This window comes from Hakea prostrata, chromosome 9 (genome assembly GCF_041222555.1).
Source record: "Hakea prostrata isolate BN-2017 chromosome 9, UWA_Hpros_2, whole genome shotgun sequence".
Classification (NCBI taxonomy): domain Eukaryota; kingdom Viridiplantae; phylum Streptophyta; class Magnoliopsida; order Proteales; family Proteaceae; genus Hakea; species Hakea prostrata.
In genome coordinates this window covers 7,049,367-7,066,361 of record NC_142608.1, presented here as the reverse complement: position 1 = coordinate 7,066,361, position 16,995 = coordinate 7,049,367, and the positions used below count along the sequence as shown (strand labels likewise).

At 39.4% G+C, this 16,995-nt stretch overlaps 3 protein-coding genes across 3 annotated transcripts; 1 reads left to right on the top strand and 2 right to left on the bottom strand.

The window, feature by feature from the left end:
* Nucleotides 1–335: 335 nt before the first annotated feature.
* Nucleotides 336–9,399, top strand: LOC149004374 (transcription factor ILR3-like). The gene is made up of 5 exons (XM_089168333.1): nucleotides 336–597; nucleotides 6,660–6,722; nucleotides 6,943–7,020; nucleotides 7,817–7,979; nucleotides 8,163–9,399. The coding sequence occupies exons 1-5, from the start codon at nucleotides 452–454 to the stop codon at nucleotides 8,427–8,429; spliced, it is 717 nt and encodes a 238-aa protein (XP_089024459.1). The 5' UTR covers nucleotides 336–451; the 3' UTR covers nucleotides 8,430–9,399.
* A 61-nt stretch (nucleotides 9,400–9,460) lies between these two features.
* On the bottom strand, nucleotides 9,461–10,420 carry LOC149004373 (blue copper protein 1a-like). The gene is made up of 2 exons (XM_089168332.1): nucleotides 10,174–10,420; nucleotides 9,461–10,043 (listed from the first exon to the last, which is right to left on the bottom strand). The coding sequence occupies exons 1-2, from the start codon at nucleotides 10,334–10,336 to the stop codon at nucleotides 9,463–9,465; spliced, it is 744 nt and encodes a 247-aa protein (XP_089024458.1). The 5' UTR covers nucleotides 10,337–10,420; the 3' UTR covers nucleotides 9,461–9,462.
* A 1,004-nt stretch (nucleotides 10,421–11,424) lies between these two features.
* On the bottom strand, nucleotides 11,425–14,201 carry LOC149004372 (sulfite exporter TauE/SafE family protein 2-like). The gene is given in 4 exon segments (XM_089168462.1): nucleotides 11,425–12,090; nucleotides 12,121–12,496; nucleotides 12,612–13,001; nucleotides 13,191–14,201. Coding segments are annotated over 3 exon segments (1,470 nt in total). The 5' UTR covers nucleotides 13,962–14,201; the 3' UTR covers nucleotides 11,425–12,090; nucleotides 12,121–12,187.
* Nucleotides 14,202–16,995: the final 2,794 nt, after the last annotated feature.

Genomic DNA, 16,995 nt, shown 5'->3' with positions numbered 1-16,995 from the left:
AAAAATCTTCAATTGTGATTCTCAAATCTTAGAAATCGAATAACGTTTGTCCACTAGTTGCATTCAAAGGTCAAGATTAAATTAATGTGACTGATGTAACTGATGGATAAATGTGATTTGTCTAAAGAGGGAATGATGGCCTATGACAAAAGTCCGGTTTTAGGCGTCGTGCACGCTGCAGTTTGAGTTTGCAACGGTTGGATATACATATGATTGTGTGACAATTTGGTACTCTCGGTCTTATCCAACGGTTGCATGTACGTGCACCATGCACGGTCACATATGAAAACACTCCCTCTCTTCTACTTTCAACGCGGTCATCATCAAATCAATTTCGAGGATTTCCTAGTCCGTTCGTTTTCTCAACCCAAAGCAGACATCTTTCTCCGCCCCACTCGCAAAACGATCGCCAATAGGCCTCAAAGCCACAGGCGCTCGAAATTGACTGGAGATGAATCAGATGGGTTCTTCGGAAAACCCTAACTGGCTATATGATTACGGTGTTATCGACGAAATTCCCGGTTGTGGTTTTCAGACTCCGGCAACTGGGTTTCAGTGGCCTCCTTCACAGGGATTGAATGGTACATCTGCTGTGAGGTAGGTTGATATCTGCTCTTATGATATGTCATTTCTTGGTTATTCCCAATTTCATCGATTGACTCTCGCTCTCTCTCTCTCTCTTTTATGTTGAATGACTCTGACAAATTTCTGAGCAAAAATGTCTTATTTTTCTTGTTTTCCACATCATTTTGCATCCCTTCTTTTGATAGTTAATCTATGTTATGTGAATGCTAGAGAGGATTCCTTTACAGAACCAACGCAACGTATCTGGCCATGAATGGTTATGCTTTTCTAAGATTGCTGCGTCCTTGAATTTGAATCAGGATTCTTGTGATTGTGGACATTAGATTTTGATTTCCTTCCACAGGCGCAAATGAAAGCTGTGATTGTATCTAAGCGTTATCAGCATGAATTATTTTATAAATGCATTGGATAGGACATGGGTGCATCTTGTGTATCCATGTACTGTGGATATAGATACTTGCACTTGGTATTTGCTTAGTTCTACTTTACAGGAATTTTATTAGCTAAGTTTGCTGCTATTGCTATAAACTGAGCTGCACATACTCTGCAGTAAATAGTTGATGTTGGTATTTATTCATGTATACTTTACTAGGAATAATAATTGTTTGAATTAGGCTGCACCCCCCTCCCCCCCCCCCCCCCCTCTCACAACTAAAAGAATTAGAATCCTTAACAAATTAACTTGAAATTGTGAATTTTTTTCCTGCTTTCCCCCCTTCGTTTCCTTGATCTGTCCACCATTGAGGATAAATTAAGTTGGGTATATGGAGTATTTTTGGTCCCCCATAAGGCTTGTCTGTCAACACCAAACCAAATTCTTTGACGAAATGAAAGTCAACCTCTATGTGCTTTGTTCATGCATGAAATAGAGGGTTGACAGTAAGATATCTTGCCCCTAAGTTTTCACACCATAGAATTGGAAGCTCAATTGTGGCACACCCAATTCTTGAAGTAAAGACTGTAGCCAGACAACTTCTGCTACAGTGTTAGCTAATGCTCTATATTCATCTTCAGTAGAAGACCGAGCAATTGTATGTTGTTTTCTTGCAAAGCAGGAAACAAGATTGTTTCCTAAATAAATAGCATATCCACCAGTTGAGTGCTGATCTATTGGACAACTGGCCCAATCCACATCACTATAGGCATGGAGGGCATTAGAGGGATTATGGGTGAGAAGTAGGCCAGTTGTCATGTTTTTTCACATAGCTGATAATCCGTTTCACTGCTATCTACTGTTGTTCTGAAGGTGCCTACAATACTTACTAACCTTGTTCACTATAAAGGAGATGCCTGGCCTGGTTAATTTTGCATATTGTAGAGCTCCAACAACACTACGGTATGCTGTTGCATCCTTCAGATGCGGACCCTGCTCCAACTGAAAGTTAAGTTTGGTTGCTCTCTTGTATGAACTGGTTTTGCACCATTGATCTTGGCACGCTGTAGTAAATTAATCACATACTTTTGTTGGGATAGAAGTATTTCACTTGGGCACTTTGTGACCTCTGTACCAAGAAGTAATTTAGGTCTCCCAAATCATTGATTGCAAACTCCTTGTGTAAGGTGTGCTGGACAGCGTGTTAAAAGGATAATGATTGACCAGTTCTCATGCAACTGAATTTCAAATTGATTTCAAATTCAAAATTTAATATTTGAATTTATCCTTATCAGGTTGTTCTAAATGAATTTTAAGTTCAAAATTTAATTTTTAAATCTATCCATATCAAGTTTGTTGTCACTCCTCCGTCCTCCCCCCCCCCCTCTCTCTCTCTAAATCAACCAAAAACTCTCTTCATCTCTCAAGAAATCTGCTATGGCTGCGTCCTCTTCTTTACCAACTCGCTTTACATCTTCCCCAATCCCAAAATCACCCAAAACCCCTAATTTTGAAAATCATTCTTCCTGCTGTTAGCTTCCAGTTGGGCTGACCCTACCCCACTAGCCACTGCTATCTTATCATTTGCTCCCAGCCTAATCTGGAAAAGCAAACCTGAGTCCCCCCCAGTTAGACCTATTCCTAGAACAGCCTCTCAGCAAAAATTGCTGGGGCAAGGTTGTGTTGGAAATTGCCACCCCTCTGTGGAGGGGGCTCTATTAGCAATGGCAACCTAATTTCTTCTTTTCTAGTCCCTTATTCTCTCTTATTTCTCCTCAGAAGATTGATCTCATCTCTCTTCCCTCTTCTTCCATCAATCTGATTTCTTTCCTTAGCAATGCAGTAGCAGCTCTGTCCATTAGAGCGACTAGATTTCATCATTTTCTTCTTGGCAAAATCCAGAAACCTTATTCTAAGTTGCTGCCGCCTAACCTTCCGATAGGCTCCCATTCATTAAATAACCTAACCCTAGTTGACCTAGATGAACTTACCAGTTCATAGCATACCCTGGTTATTGGCTTCTAGTTGGATCCCTTCTGGTCAAGAAGTGAGAACAAGATTAAAATCAATCTATTGGTCTGTATAAGGGTTAGTTATGATTAACAGCAACAGATAAGAACAAGGTTGTAGGTTCAGTTAAGCAACATCAAAGAATATCTCGAAATGGATTTGCTATAGGTCTTGTAGCTTTTGACCACCAAGCAAGCTTTAAGCCTCTCAAGGATATACACCCAATGATCTTAATAATCTTATATCTGGATTCTGGGGAAAACTCCACAAGAATTCTTGTTCGACAACTTACAAATCATCCATTGCCACATCTAAAGCAGACTTCTAACAATGATGAGAATGTCTAATGATAAAGATATAGAGTGGGCAGATAAGGATAAAGAAAAATCATATATAGGAGATGAAGACAGAAATATGTGATTCAATAGGATTAGTAATCAAATAATGTTGAGCACAAGAATGATTACCCTTGCAAAGAGCAATTGGTAAATCAATAGTGGAATTTCTTTTTTCACCCCCCTCTTGGGATGGCCATTGGGGGGGGGTGTTTGGGGTTGGAGAATATGCAGGCAAAGTATTTATGATGTAGAACCTGGCAGATTGGAACCTGCCAAGGGATGAACCAGCTGGAACCAATTCAAACAGCATTGGAGGCAGCTGGCCCAGCTAGAAGGTCCCCAGGCCCCCACATTCTTCACATGTGCTAGAATGCAACAAAACATGAAGATTACAGGCCAAAACACTGTTAGCATTACTGTACGTATGAATAATGTCAAAGCCTTGTACTTGACTTAATAGGAATACTCTACTCTTAGATGATCTAGGGACCAAGATCAGATTACATGGAGATTTTATCCTTGGGAGATCTAGAAGCTTAGTTTGGTTTTCATTTTGGTGGCTACTAATTCTATTTTAGCTTTTTCTTTTAGATGAATAAGGAATTTCATTACCAAAAAGCCCCAAGGGGGAGAGAGAATGTACAAAGAGAGAGTGTGGGCCCTAGAGGAAGACAAATAAAGCCTAGGGGAACCAACTCTAGCAATTAAAGGGGGGGGGGGGGGGTAGCATCTGAAACCTGGCAGAAACATCATTGTAGAAGATGATCTTTCAAATTGAGTCAAGAGATCTGGAGTTGGACGCCAAGCTCCTAAGGTTCCTGGTGTGAAGAAGGGTTCATCCCTTGGCTGAAACCCTGCAGTGGGCCCCAAGGCTACTCCAAAGTGGCACACCTAGGGCTGGCCAAACCCTCCAAGGGGGGGGTATTTCGGTTAATTTCAGCCCTAATTATCTGCTGGAATTAATTTTGAGAATTTGATTCTTAATTTCCGGAGTCTTGTTTTGTTTAGAAATTAGAAGTCTTGGTTTGATTTGGAGTTAAGGTCTGGAGTCTCTCTTTAAAGAAGGACTTTTATAAGTTTTTTATTTCAAGAAGAGTTTCTTTGCTTTATGTTTGAGTCTTAGTTTCTTAGGAAATTTATTTTCAGGAAGATCCATTGGTTGTTTAATTTAAGTTAAAAGTCTTTTAATTGTGTGGATAAGATTAAATGTAAGAGAGATCCTAAATTATAAAGGATTTCCTAGTAGATCAAAAGTCTTTTAGTGTAGGCTTTAAGCAGCCTAGTCTTTCATTTGTAACCTTGAAGTCTGGATTAATACAATTATTGAAGAATTGCAGCCAAGAAGGTTTGGCAGGGTCCCTTTGAGGGGGCCTTGTGGCTATCAAGAGTTCTCCAATCTTTATCCATTCTGTCCTGCAATTCCAGCAAAGTTCAAGAATCGTCCTCCTCCTAATTCTGTACACAAGTAAGTAACACCTCCCTCACCTCCCAAACCCATCGCATAACCCTCCCTGCCTCTCCCCTTGTCTGTGCAGAAACCCCCTTGCTGCCACACACTTGACAGCACCCTCCCCAGCCCCAGACACAGTCCCTAAAACTCCCCTACCTTGTGGCCCCCCTGTTCTCTCTCTTCTCTCCATTGCACTCCTCCCACCCACCCCCGCTTTTTCTGACTTGCGGCAGATCTGAAACAAGAAGAGAAAAGGAAAGAAAGAAGAAGAAAGAAAAGGAAGAAAAGAAAAGAAGAAAAAAAGAAAGATTGCCCAAGATCCATACAAGAACACACCAATTTTTTCCCAACCATTTTTCTGTATCCCTAAAATCTTTCCTAAATCCTACCAATATTAGATCAAATTATTCCTTCCCTTTTCCCATCCACCCTAGGATCAATTTCATCCCTCAATATCATCCCACGGGGAATTTGTTAAAAACCTTAACTTTTCCTACCAACCCATGGGATCCATGTTTTATCTCCTTGGCGTTCCCCACAATTCACATCTTATTAGAACAACCAATAGAAATAGATGACATTGATGAGGAAGATTTAATTAGTGGCTTCTCTAACGTCTTTAGAAATGTGTTTTTTTTTTTTTTTTTTTATTTTTACACCAACCCACTTTTTTTTTTCCAAAAAATTTTTTTTTTCTTAAAAGGCATAATAGATAATGAGAATTGATACCAAAAAGAGCCTTAGTGGCTTTCAAACCTTGTATACTTAAGTAAGAAACTTGAAATGAAAAATAAGGTTTTGAAAGGTGAGGTATCACTCCTAAGAGCTTCCCACAACTTGTTTAGAGATCCACAAACATTCCATAGTATTTTAGATTTATTTGCTGGAAGATTCTAGGCAAAACCTTGATTTTAGGGAAAACATCCCAGGAACCCGAACCCTGAAATTGGGTTTCCATCAATTCCCTTCCCACCATAAGTCAGAGATGTAGCACCAACTTACCAACCAGGTCACAGGTAGATGTGCCTGTAAAGGATCTCAGTAGCCAAGACCAATGCCTATAAAACCCAAGGGAGCGCCTAGAGTGGGCCAGATAGAGGCGGTGGTTTTCCCCCAAATGGGGTGGGGGAAGGGGCAAGAAAAGAAGAGATGTTTAATGTCTTCAGGGCCATTCAACAAAGGGTGCAGTTGGGGTTGACTGGGAGAAGTAGGTGGCTAGGAAAAGATTGGGTGGTGAGGCATTGGTTGAAATTCATTCTATTTTAGTTATTCTTACATGTGGCTTAATAACAACTGTAGTTGCTATTCTCTTTTGGAAGTTAACTATTTTCTTAAGCTGGTATCCCCCTCTAACCATAGGGATCCCTTCATAATTAAGAAAATTTAAAGGCTTTGAGAATAAGACTAACTCTCTTACTAGGACATTAATTCAAGTATGTAAGCTGAAAATAATAGAAACTAAGTAATAATAGAAACTAAGTATCTTACAGAAGCTAATTTTCAAAATAGATAGAATTAAATAAACAAACACATCACAAACATCATCCACAACTTTATTCAACTAAATGCGGTCGGGCATATGGATATTTCCCCAAATAACATAAATTCCTAAAGTTCTACCTAGACCCATGACTCAAATTGAGCCCCCTTCATCTGTATCTGGAAACCTAGTTAGGTTTGGGTCAGCCCAAGTTAGCATATCTGCATCATTCTTCCTCCTATTAGTGTAATTCATTTCCTTGTATTTATTCATCTAATTATATCTATGTCTCTATGCACATAAAAATAGTTTTTTGACCAAGCTTTGTGTTTGTTTTTGTAGATGACACATTAATTAGTACCCATACTTGTGATTTTTACGAATATAGTTGTTTAATAATACTTGATGGTTATCTCTCTTCAGTGCAGAAATTGATGGCTCCTTCGGGGATTCAGATGCCTTGGAAGAAACAGGCTCCCGGAAAAGGTACATTCCTGTGCATGGCTTTTGAAGTAAAAGCAAGTCACATTCCAATATCCAATTGATTTATGGCAAGCTGTTTCTCTTTTCTTTTTAATCCACTGATGAGTTTTACAATATGGCACTCCACACTTCACAAGGATGTGTTTTCCCTTTCCTCTTACAGAAACACTTAAGTAATTCTCATCTGTTATACTTTCTAATACACAAGTGATTTCTGTTGCAGGGTGAGGTCAGAATCATGCTGTGCTTCTGGGTCCAAAGCATGTAGGGAGAAAATGCGGAGAGACAAGCTGAATGAAAGGCATGTCCCTTACCCTTTCCCCCCCCCCCCCTCCCTTGTTTCTTGGTTACATTGCTTCATTCAACCCAGCTATCATCTTTATTACTACTACTCCTACTACCAAAACAAAGTTGGAGGAGTAACCTGACTTTTAGAAAGCATCAATGGATAATTATTATCAGATTAAGCTAGTGCTGACAAGCTCAATTGGTATCTCTGTTTATATCTGATGTCTGATATCTCTGTTTATATCTGATGTCTGATTCATGATTATGTTCTGGAATAGACAAATATTGTGGAGTTTCAATTTTAAACTAGAAATATTGTGAAGTTTAAATTTTAGACTATCTAGATTTTTAGGTCATACCATTTTTGTCCTACCTTTTTCTTTCCATCAAAATTTATTTTTTGATGTTTGTCATCATAGATGCCTAGGTTACAACATCAGGTTCCTCATTTGGTCTGATGTTTTGGTTGGTGTGTTCTGATACTAATAGTACCAGTGATCAGATGGGGCCTAAAGACCAGGATCCATGTCTAGTGGGTATGTCTTGATGGGTCAAACGTGGACAACAGCCTGTTGGCAAACCCCCCAATTGGATATGTGTTCCCCAACTTTTTGCTTTTGTTGCCATGGACTCTCTCCATACCCTAGGTAAAGGGAATGAGCACTGTCACTGATCTGATTTGCTGGTCAATCTCATTCCTTCTGTTTGGACTGCTCTCTCTCTCTCTCTCTCTCTCTCTCTCTCTCTCTCTCTCTCTCTCTCTCTCTCTCTCATTCCTTACTCATATTGACTTTGGAATGATCTGGAAGGTTTGTGGAGTTGGGTTCAATCATTGAGCCTGGTAGACCATCCAAAATGGACAAGGCAGCTATATTAAGTGATGCTGTTCGCATGGTGACTCAGTTTCGCAGTGAAGCCCAGAAACTGAAGGAGACAAATGAAAGCTTACAAGTGAAAATTAAGGAGTTGAAGGTAGGCTACAACTTGCCATTCTTTATTCTTGTTTGGTATTGTTGCTAATTTGACTGTACAGTTCCTTTTGGTTTCTTCTGCATCCTGATTTTAGTCTATTCTTGATGACCTCTTGTTTGTGAAATGGTTAAGAGTAGTTTGTGTTTACTTTTAGTTGTATTAAATTGCCCTCTTACATTGCAGGCTGAGAAGAATGAGCTTCGGGATGAGAAACAGCGGCTGAAGGCAGAGAAGGAGAAGCTGGAGCAACAAATTAAAGTCATCAATGCTCAACCAGGCTTTCTGCCTCACCCTTCTCCTATCCCTGCTGCATTTGCTGCCCAAGGCCAAGCTGCTGGCAACAAGCTAATGCCATTTGTTGGTTACCCGGGGGTTGCAATGTGGCAATTCATGCCACCTGCTGCTGTTGACACCTCGCAAGATCATGTCCTCCGACCACCAGTGGCATAAGTCAAACAGATTCCTATGTTGGTCTTAGCTTAGTTTTAGTCATTGATATTGACCATGTCAGATTTCTTGTGTCCGACAAACTGTATTAAGTCTGTGGAAGCTTGGGGACTTCCCTCTTGATTGATGCTGAAGCTTGTAAGTTTAAATAAACAGCAGATTGTGTAATTTAGGTTTCTGTTTTCTAGTTGTTTGTACCTAAACCCCATGCTCATGTTGGAACACTCTTTTGGTTTTCATTCTTCCTTTCTGCCTATGAGACAATCTTTGCAACCTTGAGGAGAGTTGGTTACCAAAACAAGTGGAAGATGTTTATTTAAAGGAATAGTTATGATTAATCCAAATAATTAGGGGATACATCCATCTGCATTTTTTTTGCTCTGAGGCTTGAGCTATGCTACAATTTGTTATCAAGTGAATGGATATAGAACAGGTTGATGTGATAGAGGGCTTTGCAGTCATCTCACTAGTGAAAGCACTTTGCACTCATTGCTCAAATTTAGTTTGTAACCAGGAATAACATTGTGAACTAAAGGTTAAGCATTGATAGAAGTATGAGATCCCACCATTGAGGTATTTCAATTCGATTGTTTCTGCCATTTTTTTGGCTGTGGGGCTTGGCATTTGGCATTCAACCACTGCAAACTATGCACTCTGGAAATGGTGATTGTGTGGGGAAGTGCTTTCCTGAACTTGTTGATAGCTGTACTAATCTTTTGGCTGACAAAGGCAGTTCTCAGAACTGGAAATCACAAGCCAGAAGAACTACTCTCAAATCTGCCTTCCCTCTCTACAGCTCTGATAAAGTTTGTATACGCTTGACTTGCTTATTTTCCACGGGTGACTCTGGCAGCCAAGCTTGGTAAGGTGAACATAAAGGTTGTGGAATAGTAGTGCTAAGACTTTATTTGTACTATGAAACATATAGAATAAGATGTAATGCAATTTCACTTTGTCCCAAAGTTTTTTTTTTCTGTTTGCGCATGGACATGTTAGACCCATGGAGGGTACAAACTACAAACAGAGTTGTTGATGCTTATAGTGCTAGTAGCATCAACATTCCAATCAACATCCCAGTAGTGATTGTTGACAGTAAACGGCCTCTGTTAGCTGATGAGGGAGCTGGAGGTGGTGATGTTGCAGAATCAGAAGACGCCGTGGGAGGAGTTGCCAAAGGGGGTAAGGTGGGGAGCCCAGAAGGAACAGGTGCAAGTGATGGCAATGGAGGGGCACCTTCCAATGAAGGAGCTAAGCTAGACAATGGCGGGGTGGCCTTGGGTAAAGTGGAAGGGGGTTTCGATATAGCTGGTGCCGGAGGGGAGCTGATGTGTGGTAATGGAGGGGCAGCAACAGTTGCTGGGGTGGAAGGAGGAGTTGCTGTAGTGGTTGAGGGAGCTGTTGCAGATGAATGACTAGCCAGAGTTTGGACTTGAAGTTTCATCCCTTGGCCACAATGTTCTATAAATCCACATATGAAATATCTGTTGCCAGGAGAAGTTAATGCGACGACAGCAGTGTTGGGGTCTGCGTAAGCCTTGACGGGACTGGTTGTCGTGCAGGAGCTATAGTCGGCATCTTTAACCTCAAGCACATTGTGAGGTGGCGAGTATGTGAAAACTGCAATCATCCAAGTGCATGATCAGTAATGTTCTCTATAATTTGAAGTTCCAAGATTTCAATTCTGTCATTCTGTAAGGAAGGAAAAATACTGAAATGGGAGCAAAGAAACCAGGAGAAGTTAGCTTACCCAGATTGTCTCCAACATGGAATGTTTGCCCTGCCGCCCATGTCTGTAGGCTGTTGCCTATGTCCCACCCGCTTGTTCCTCCGACTGTGTGATTCGTTCCAATAGCTGACTTGACAAGAATGGCTATAAAGGCCAGCCTCAGGAATGCTCTGAGCATGGCCATTTTCTGCTTTATCAAGCTATGGAACCAAAATGAGGGGTGTCTCAAAGAAAAGGGTTGATGCTTTTGTCTTGAAACTCCACTCCTATCTATGTGAGAGATCATTTATATATTTAGAAGAGATTATAGGGAGAATCTTTCAAGGGAAGAGCTAAGAGTGTTATGATTAAAAAATTTGAATCAATTTTCAAGTCATACAACAAATACAAGTTGTTTACTCAAGCCAGCTAATGCCAGAAGCATCCTTTCCCTTTGACCTTTCTCATGCCCTGTTTCAGCCAAATGGCTCAACCGTCTACCAGTCCATGTAAGAAAACCAGGCCAATTTGCATCAGAAAGAGTGGACAACCTGTACAGTTACTTAAACAACCGTGGTCGAACCATTTGAGTTTAGACCCGGTCCATCAAAATGGGTAGGTGGTCCAGGACTTGGGTTGACAGATTTTGGGTTAGGAGATCTCAGATTTGATGCCTTACACCATGATCATAGGCTTCAATAACAAACCGTTGACCTGCGACTTGTATTACAGTTCATATGAGTACTTGTGCATGTGCCTAACAACGACATGGATGCACGTCCCCTGAGGGTTCTTATTAGCTCTTACCTACTGTACACCATGGAGATTCTATTCCATGGTTCATGTATGAGTTGTGGGATTCACAACGACACTTTCTTTCTGAACAAAATATAAACAAATGATTATTATTGGAACCAGATGATCCAACTGCCTGCTCCAGTTAGATTCATGAAGAAAGTTTACATCTTCAAACTAGGTGTTTGGATTGAAACTCACTCTAAAAACCCTAGAATTGTCTTAATTTTCAGATCTAAAACCCAAAAACTGGGTCTCAAAATTTGAAAAACCCTAGAAGCAACAGCCTCAGAAAGTCCAGAATCAAGATGGGTCATGACTGATTCCAGTGCAAATTGCTCTGATTCCTGTTTTTGAAACCTTGTTTCCTCATCTTGGTTTTCCTGCAGATAGTTTTGAACCAGGAGTAGGTCCAGTTCAGTAGTGAATGACTTTTCCGGTTCATCTATGTGAACACTTCAAATTCTGAACTGCAAGTATTACTCATAAAATGGAGTAGCCCAGTAGGGAAGGCTTTTGGTGGAGAGTCCACCAGTTAAATGGTAAGGTTCAACTACTGATAATGATAATCTAACCCACTAGGGAAGGCACTTGGTGGAGACTTCATCAGTTAAATAATGAGTTTCACCTACTGTGAATGATAATCTTGAAAACATGCACTAGCTGGATTTCAACTATAACACTTTTAAAGCAGATTTCTTGTATTTGGAAGCATGTGCTTGCTTGCAGTTCAAATTTGTTTTCTGCTTTCTTTAATATCCACAGGGGCCTGAACTTACCAACCTCTTGTATAAACAAATCACAAGTTGAGATTGTTTATTACTTCACTTGTAAGTTGTAATTGAGTTTCTCCATACTGTAATATGGAACTAAATCTTGGTCGCAACTGATTGAATCTTTGAGTTGTCTTGATTTTAGGTCCAGCTGAAACAAAACTCAAGAAGATGAGGTTCATAAGTAACCTCGAAACTGATATTGGGAATCTTTAACCTGACCTGCATTTTGATTTTAATTTGATGTTCCACAGGGCCTGATCTGACAACCCTCTTGATAAACAAATCGAAGTTGAGAAGCTAGTGCTCTAGAAGTTGTAGTATATATTGCAAACAAAAATTGGATCAGTTCATCATTTTCCTTATTCCATCACCCAGAAAGAAAAGCTGCCTACTCTTTCTACACATGAAATTGAGCTGCCTACTCTTTCTACACATGAAATTGGTCTCAGTTCTTCCATAGATTTTCATTAAGAGTTGGTGGAAGCCTAACAGGGAAGTTTGAATCCCATGTATTTTCCACTGATGTAGGATTGCCAAACATCAACAGCACCAAAACTGGTAATCAAGATGGTGCTCAGAGCCATAACAATGGCTACTGAGAATACAATGAGGGAAGCCCTCCCATATCTGACAATGGCTGTCTGTACTACGAACAATCCAACAAGTGAAGCCACAAAACACATGACAGTGAAGACGAGAACTTTGTCCATATGATTGATCCCTAATAGCAAGTATTGAGCTGCAGACATTGATGAAGAGAAGAGAACCATGAATGAACAAGTTGCTGCTGTTACCTGCACAGCTCAACCATGTTATTAATGGAAGATTAGTTGAAAAATTCTCAAAGGAATAAATAAATTTCTCATCCAAAACTCGAAGGTGGCCGTTAAAAAGAGGGGAAAAGAACACCTCTGGATGTATTCCTATCTGAAGAAGAAGAGGACTGATAAGCATTCCACCACCAATCCCAAAGCCACCACCTAAAACCCCAGCAAGGAGTGCCATTGTTGGGAAACCAAGGCTGGACCAGCTTCTGCTCCCATCAGATTGCTCTCCTCCTTTCTCTACCTGAACATCATCACCATCACCAACTTAAATTTTGTTTGGAGATTGGTTTCAAGTATTAGTACATTTAATGTTTGTTTTATTGCAATAACATGCCTGTTGGTTGAAGACCTCTCCTGCACCTCTGCTCCTCTTCCAGCACAAAATCCAAGCTGTAAAGGACAAAGCAACAGGAATTTGGCTTGCTGATACGATCCAATATCCAACTCCACACGGCTTTAATCCTGTTATGCTCTGTAATTTTATCGAACAGATGTCACTTTTGAAATTGGAAACTCTATTTTCAGATGTCCTAAAGCAACACATATTGAAGAATCATCAAATTTATTGAAACCAGGTTCTCAACTCAGCAAGTCTATACTGAAGAAGCTTCAGTCACCAATGTCCGAAACAAGTAATGAAGAAGCAAACAAGAATACGTACCTGATTGTGGTTTTCTCCATCACCATCTCCTCTCAGTACATGCAGAGCAAAGAAAGCCAACCATATCATCAGCAGAAACCCCAATTTCTTCCATGGAGCCTCAGTATTACTTTCTCGCTGAAACCCACCTCCATCCCTACCCAAAAGAGGCTGTTTCATGGTTTCCTTCTCATCTTGCTTCACTTCACAGGACTCAACCAGGCTTCTCTTGTGGGCCGTCTCTGATTCCACTTTCCAATAAGAAACCCCAGCTTTGCAGGTCTTGAAGGTACACCAACCAAGAAAGATTGCAAATAATACAGTAATCAACCAGTCAGGGAAGACAGTGTTACAGATTACTCCAACACTAACCCCCAACAACATGGCTGGCTCAGACAGGAGTGCTATGTCATAGTCGATCAGATTCTTCCCTATAAACAAGTTGTAGATAACATTGGCAACTGATCCTCCGGTGACCATGAACGCAGAGAAACTTGAAGCTGTTTTCAAGTCCATACCAAGAACTATGTTTAGTATAGGCAAGAAAATACCACCACCTCCAATTCCTCCAGCACTAGATATCGAAGCAGCCAAGAAGCAAAGCACCCCTGCTAAAATGGTACTGGTTGCTGAACTCATCTGGGTTTTTCTCCATTTCAAGATTTGGTTCATGAACTGATTTAATTTCAACGGATTCAAGATGGGTTGTGGTTGTTTTGCCCTGGAGCGGCTCAAAATGATGAAGAAGGTGAGGAAAAAGAAAACCCATCTCAGAAAGCCGTTGCTCTTCATTTGCTTTGATCGTTTCTATTATGGGTTTATGGATTTGTTGAAGTTCGTAGGGTTGGCTCAAAGTAGGACTGAAATCACAATCCAGTTCTTGTATATAAATAGTTTTAGAACGCATTCAAAATTTGAGAGAACGAAGAATGTATTAACAAATATGAGATGCTACCAAAAAGAAAAACTACAATTAACATGAACCTTTTCTTTTTTTGATAAAAGACAATAAACATGAATGGGAAGCACAGAATTCTGTATGAAACCTGACTGGACAGATGAAATTCCTTCACCATTAAATACGTCTGACCCCACCGGTCTAAATCCGGTTTCCAAACCAAACCTGAAAATTTCCAAATCCGACCGACTTGATTCCTATTGGATTACATGGACACCACCAGTTTTGCACAAAAATCATGGGTATTTTAGTTATTTTAACATATTAGGGGCAGTTTGGTCACATCAAAAGATATTTTGTCCAATAATTAATTGAAAACGATCATAAACGGCCAAGTGGACAACTTGTATTTGTTAAAGAACAAATGACGTATGCACCATTCCATTTTTCTCCCTCTCTTTTAATCAAATGAGAAAATATATTCATAATGTTATCATATGAAAAATGCTTTGTTTGGCAACGCTCAGGAACCACGCCAACAAATATGAATTGAGAAACAAGCCACCGAAGTCTTAAATAGAATTTTTTTTTTTTTTTGGAATGAGGTTCATCTGGGCCAGCTTGCGCACCACGACTACATCCTCAAGACGCTTTTTATATAATTAATATAGGCGGCTTTGCCCCTGGCCCCAAGGGGATTTGAACTCTGCATAATGTTGGAGCCTCTCCAGAGGCTATGGGTGATGTAAAGATTTGTTAAGCATAGTAATTGTTATGGTCTAAATCTATGAACCGGACTAGGCAACTTGAATCAAATGAAGGGTTCAAGCTTGGTCCAAGATAGTTCAATTAACGCTTCTAAGTCAATGGGGCTTCTCATTGAGGAGATATCTGCTAAGAACTCAAGAATCATGCATCATAGTGATACATAGCTGTCATCATGTGATTTCTTAGTAGAAGCAGCATTGACAACAGATTTGGCGTGTTTTTTATCCATGTATCAATTACAATATTTAATATAGCATTGAATGCACCGAGAGACATTAAATGCTCATTGTTGACAATGACGCTTCTCACTCAACTCAAGCTTACCTCAAGCCTTGCATCTACACATTTTTGTTCCCCCAAATGCGTGCTAATGTCACATCAATATCAATCTGAGACCAATTGCTTGACTTATCAATAAGATCTTCTATCGACGTAAAGATTGCACTGTTTGACTTGTTGCACAAACCTCTCTAAGAAGTCATCTCCACCCTCCATTCTAGCCTCAGATGATCGAAGGGTTGTTAGGCGTCTTTATCCGCCCAAGGTATGGACCAACTGTATATATAACCTCACCACACACGAGTAACGGTAAGAGGACTGGAATATTCCAACCATTATTCTCCTGTATTAACTTCTGAAGAACATTTTCTTCTTTATTCCCTTTGGTTTTTATTCAAGGGGAGTCTTTGATTTTCCTACCTGAACTGACTTAATCATTAAAGGTGGCTTCCCGTCCCCAGAGGCGGCCCACTCTCACCATTGTTTTGGTCTCAAGAACCAGACCGGATTGGGAGCAAACTAAGGAGTCCTAAGCACATTTTCACCACAACAGTGACAATCTCTGGGTTTGCAATCCAAACCGTGGTCCACCTCACCTTAGTGCACTCTGAATGTATTAGCCCCCATCTCTATATACTAAAATTTATCTTCCCTGAGGATAAGCCAAGACTCCACCTTGTCTGCATGCGCTTTGGACTATAGATGCTTGCACATTATAGTAGGGGTTGGTCATTGCCAATAATAGGTACATGCAATATGGCATAGACATGAGGTTACATGAGTAATAGAATCCTCATAAATAGGAATATCGAAACATTCAGGTTGAGATACATGCATTATAAAAAATATGACGTGAAACATTATTCAACACATTGGCTGGTTAGGTGCGATAACCCACGCACCCACACCAAATTGCATTCAAACTATATAAAATAACAAGTATTAATAATAATAGAAAATATTCAAATTAACATCTCTTTATCAAATTAAGATCCATTGGAGTTTATAAACAATTATGTTTACACCGAGAGAAATTTTGTAAAATTAAAATTACTTTTTTCAACAATTTAGAATTGCACTTTTGTTTAATTTTATCAAACAAGAACACAAGACGGTTATCTACTGAAAAGAAAGTTAAAAATAGCCAAAGGTGATATGTTAAAGCGGTTAAAGACTCAACTTTCCTTGGGGTTTATTCTTTCTTAGAAGAAGATTTAGCAAGGGACCCCAAATATGTTTTTTTCTATTTAAAATTAGTGGTGTTAAAACATGGAAAATGTTTATAATATATTAAATTTCTAAGACACGTTGATGTAATTATTTGCAAACATAAGAGGCACACATGTAAATAATAAGATTGTCTAACTGAATGATTGGACAATAGAATTTTTTTTATTGGTAGGAGACATTAGAATTTTTTTTAGCGTTTATTAATACTTTTAATTTTGTCACTCATTATTTATTGATTTCAACACTAGTTATTTTTCGGTGACAATGATTTAATTTTTATAAATGAATTTGGTTGAATCTCTATCCATAAATTTATTTATTTATTTTAATATTCAATGTTAGATTGTCATTCGTTTTTATTTGAGTTCTTCAGTTGCTATTGTTATTGTTACACTATTTACATCAATAGATTGTCTCTATTTACCAAAAAAAAAAAAAAAATAAAATAAAAAAAATTCTCTTCTAAATAATTTCATTTAAGTTATTCTCTAAAAGGCGTAACTTGTCATCATAAAAGTTGATAGATAACTATCAATTTTTATTTTCTTCGGTTGCCAACCTCTTAATGCCCCGGTAGTGGGCCAATCGATGATAGGACTAGGTTACCATCTGCCAATTGGATTGGACAGCGAGAAGTGGAAGACTTCCTGG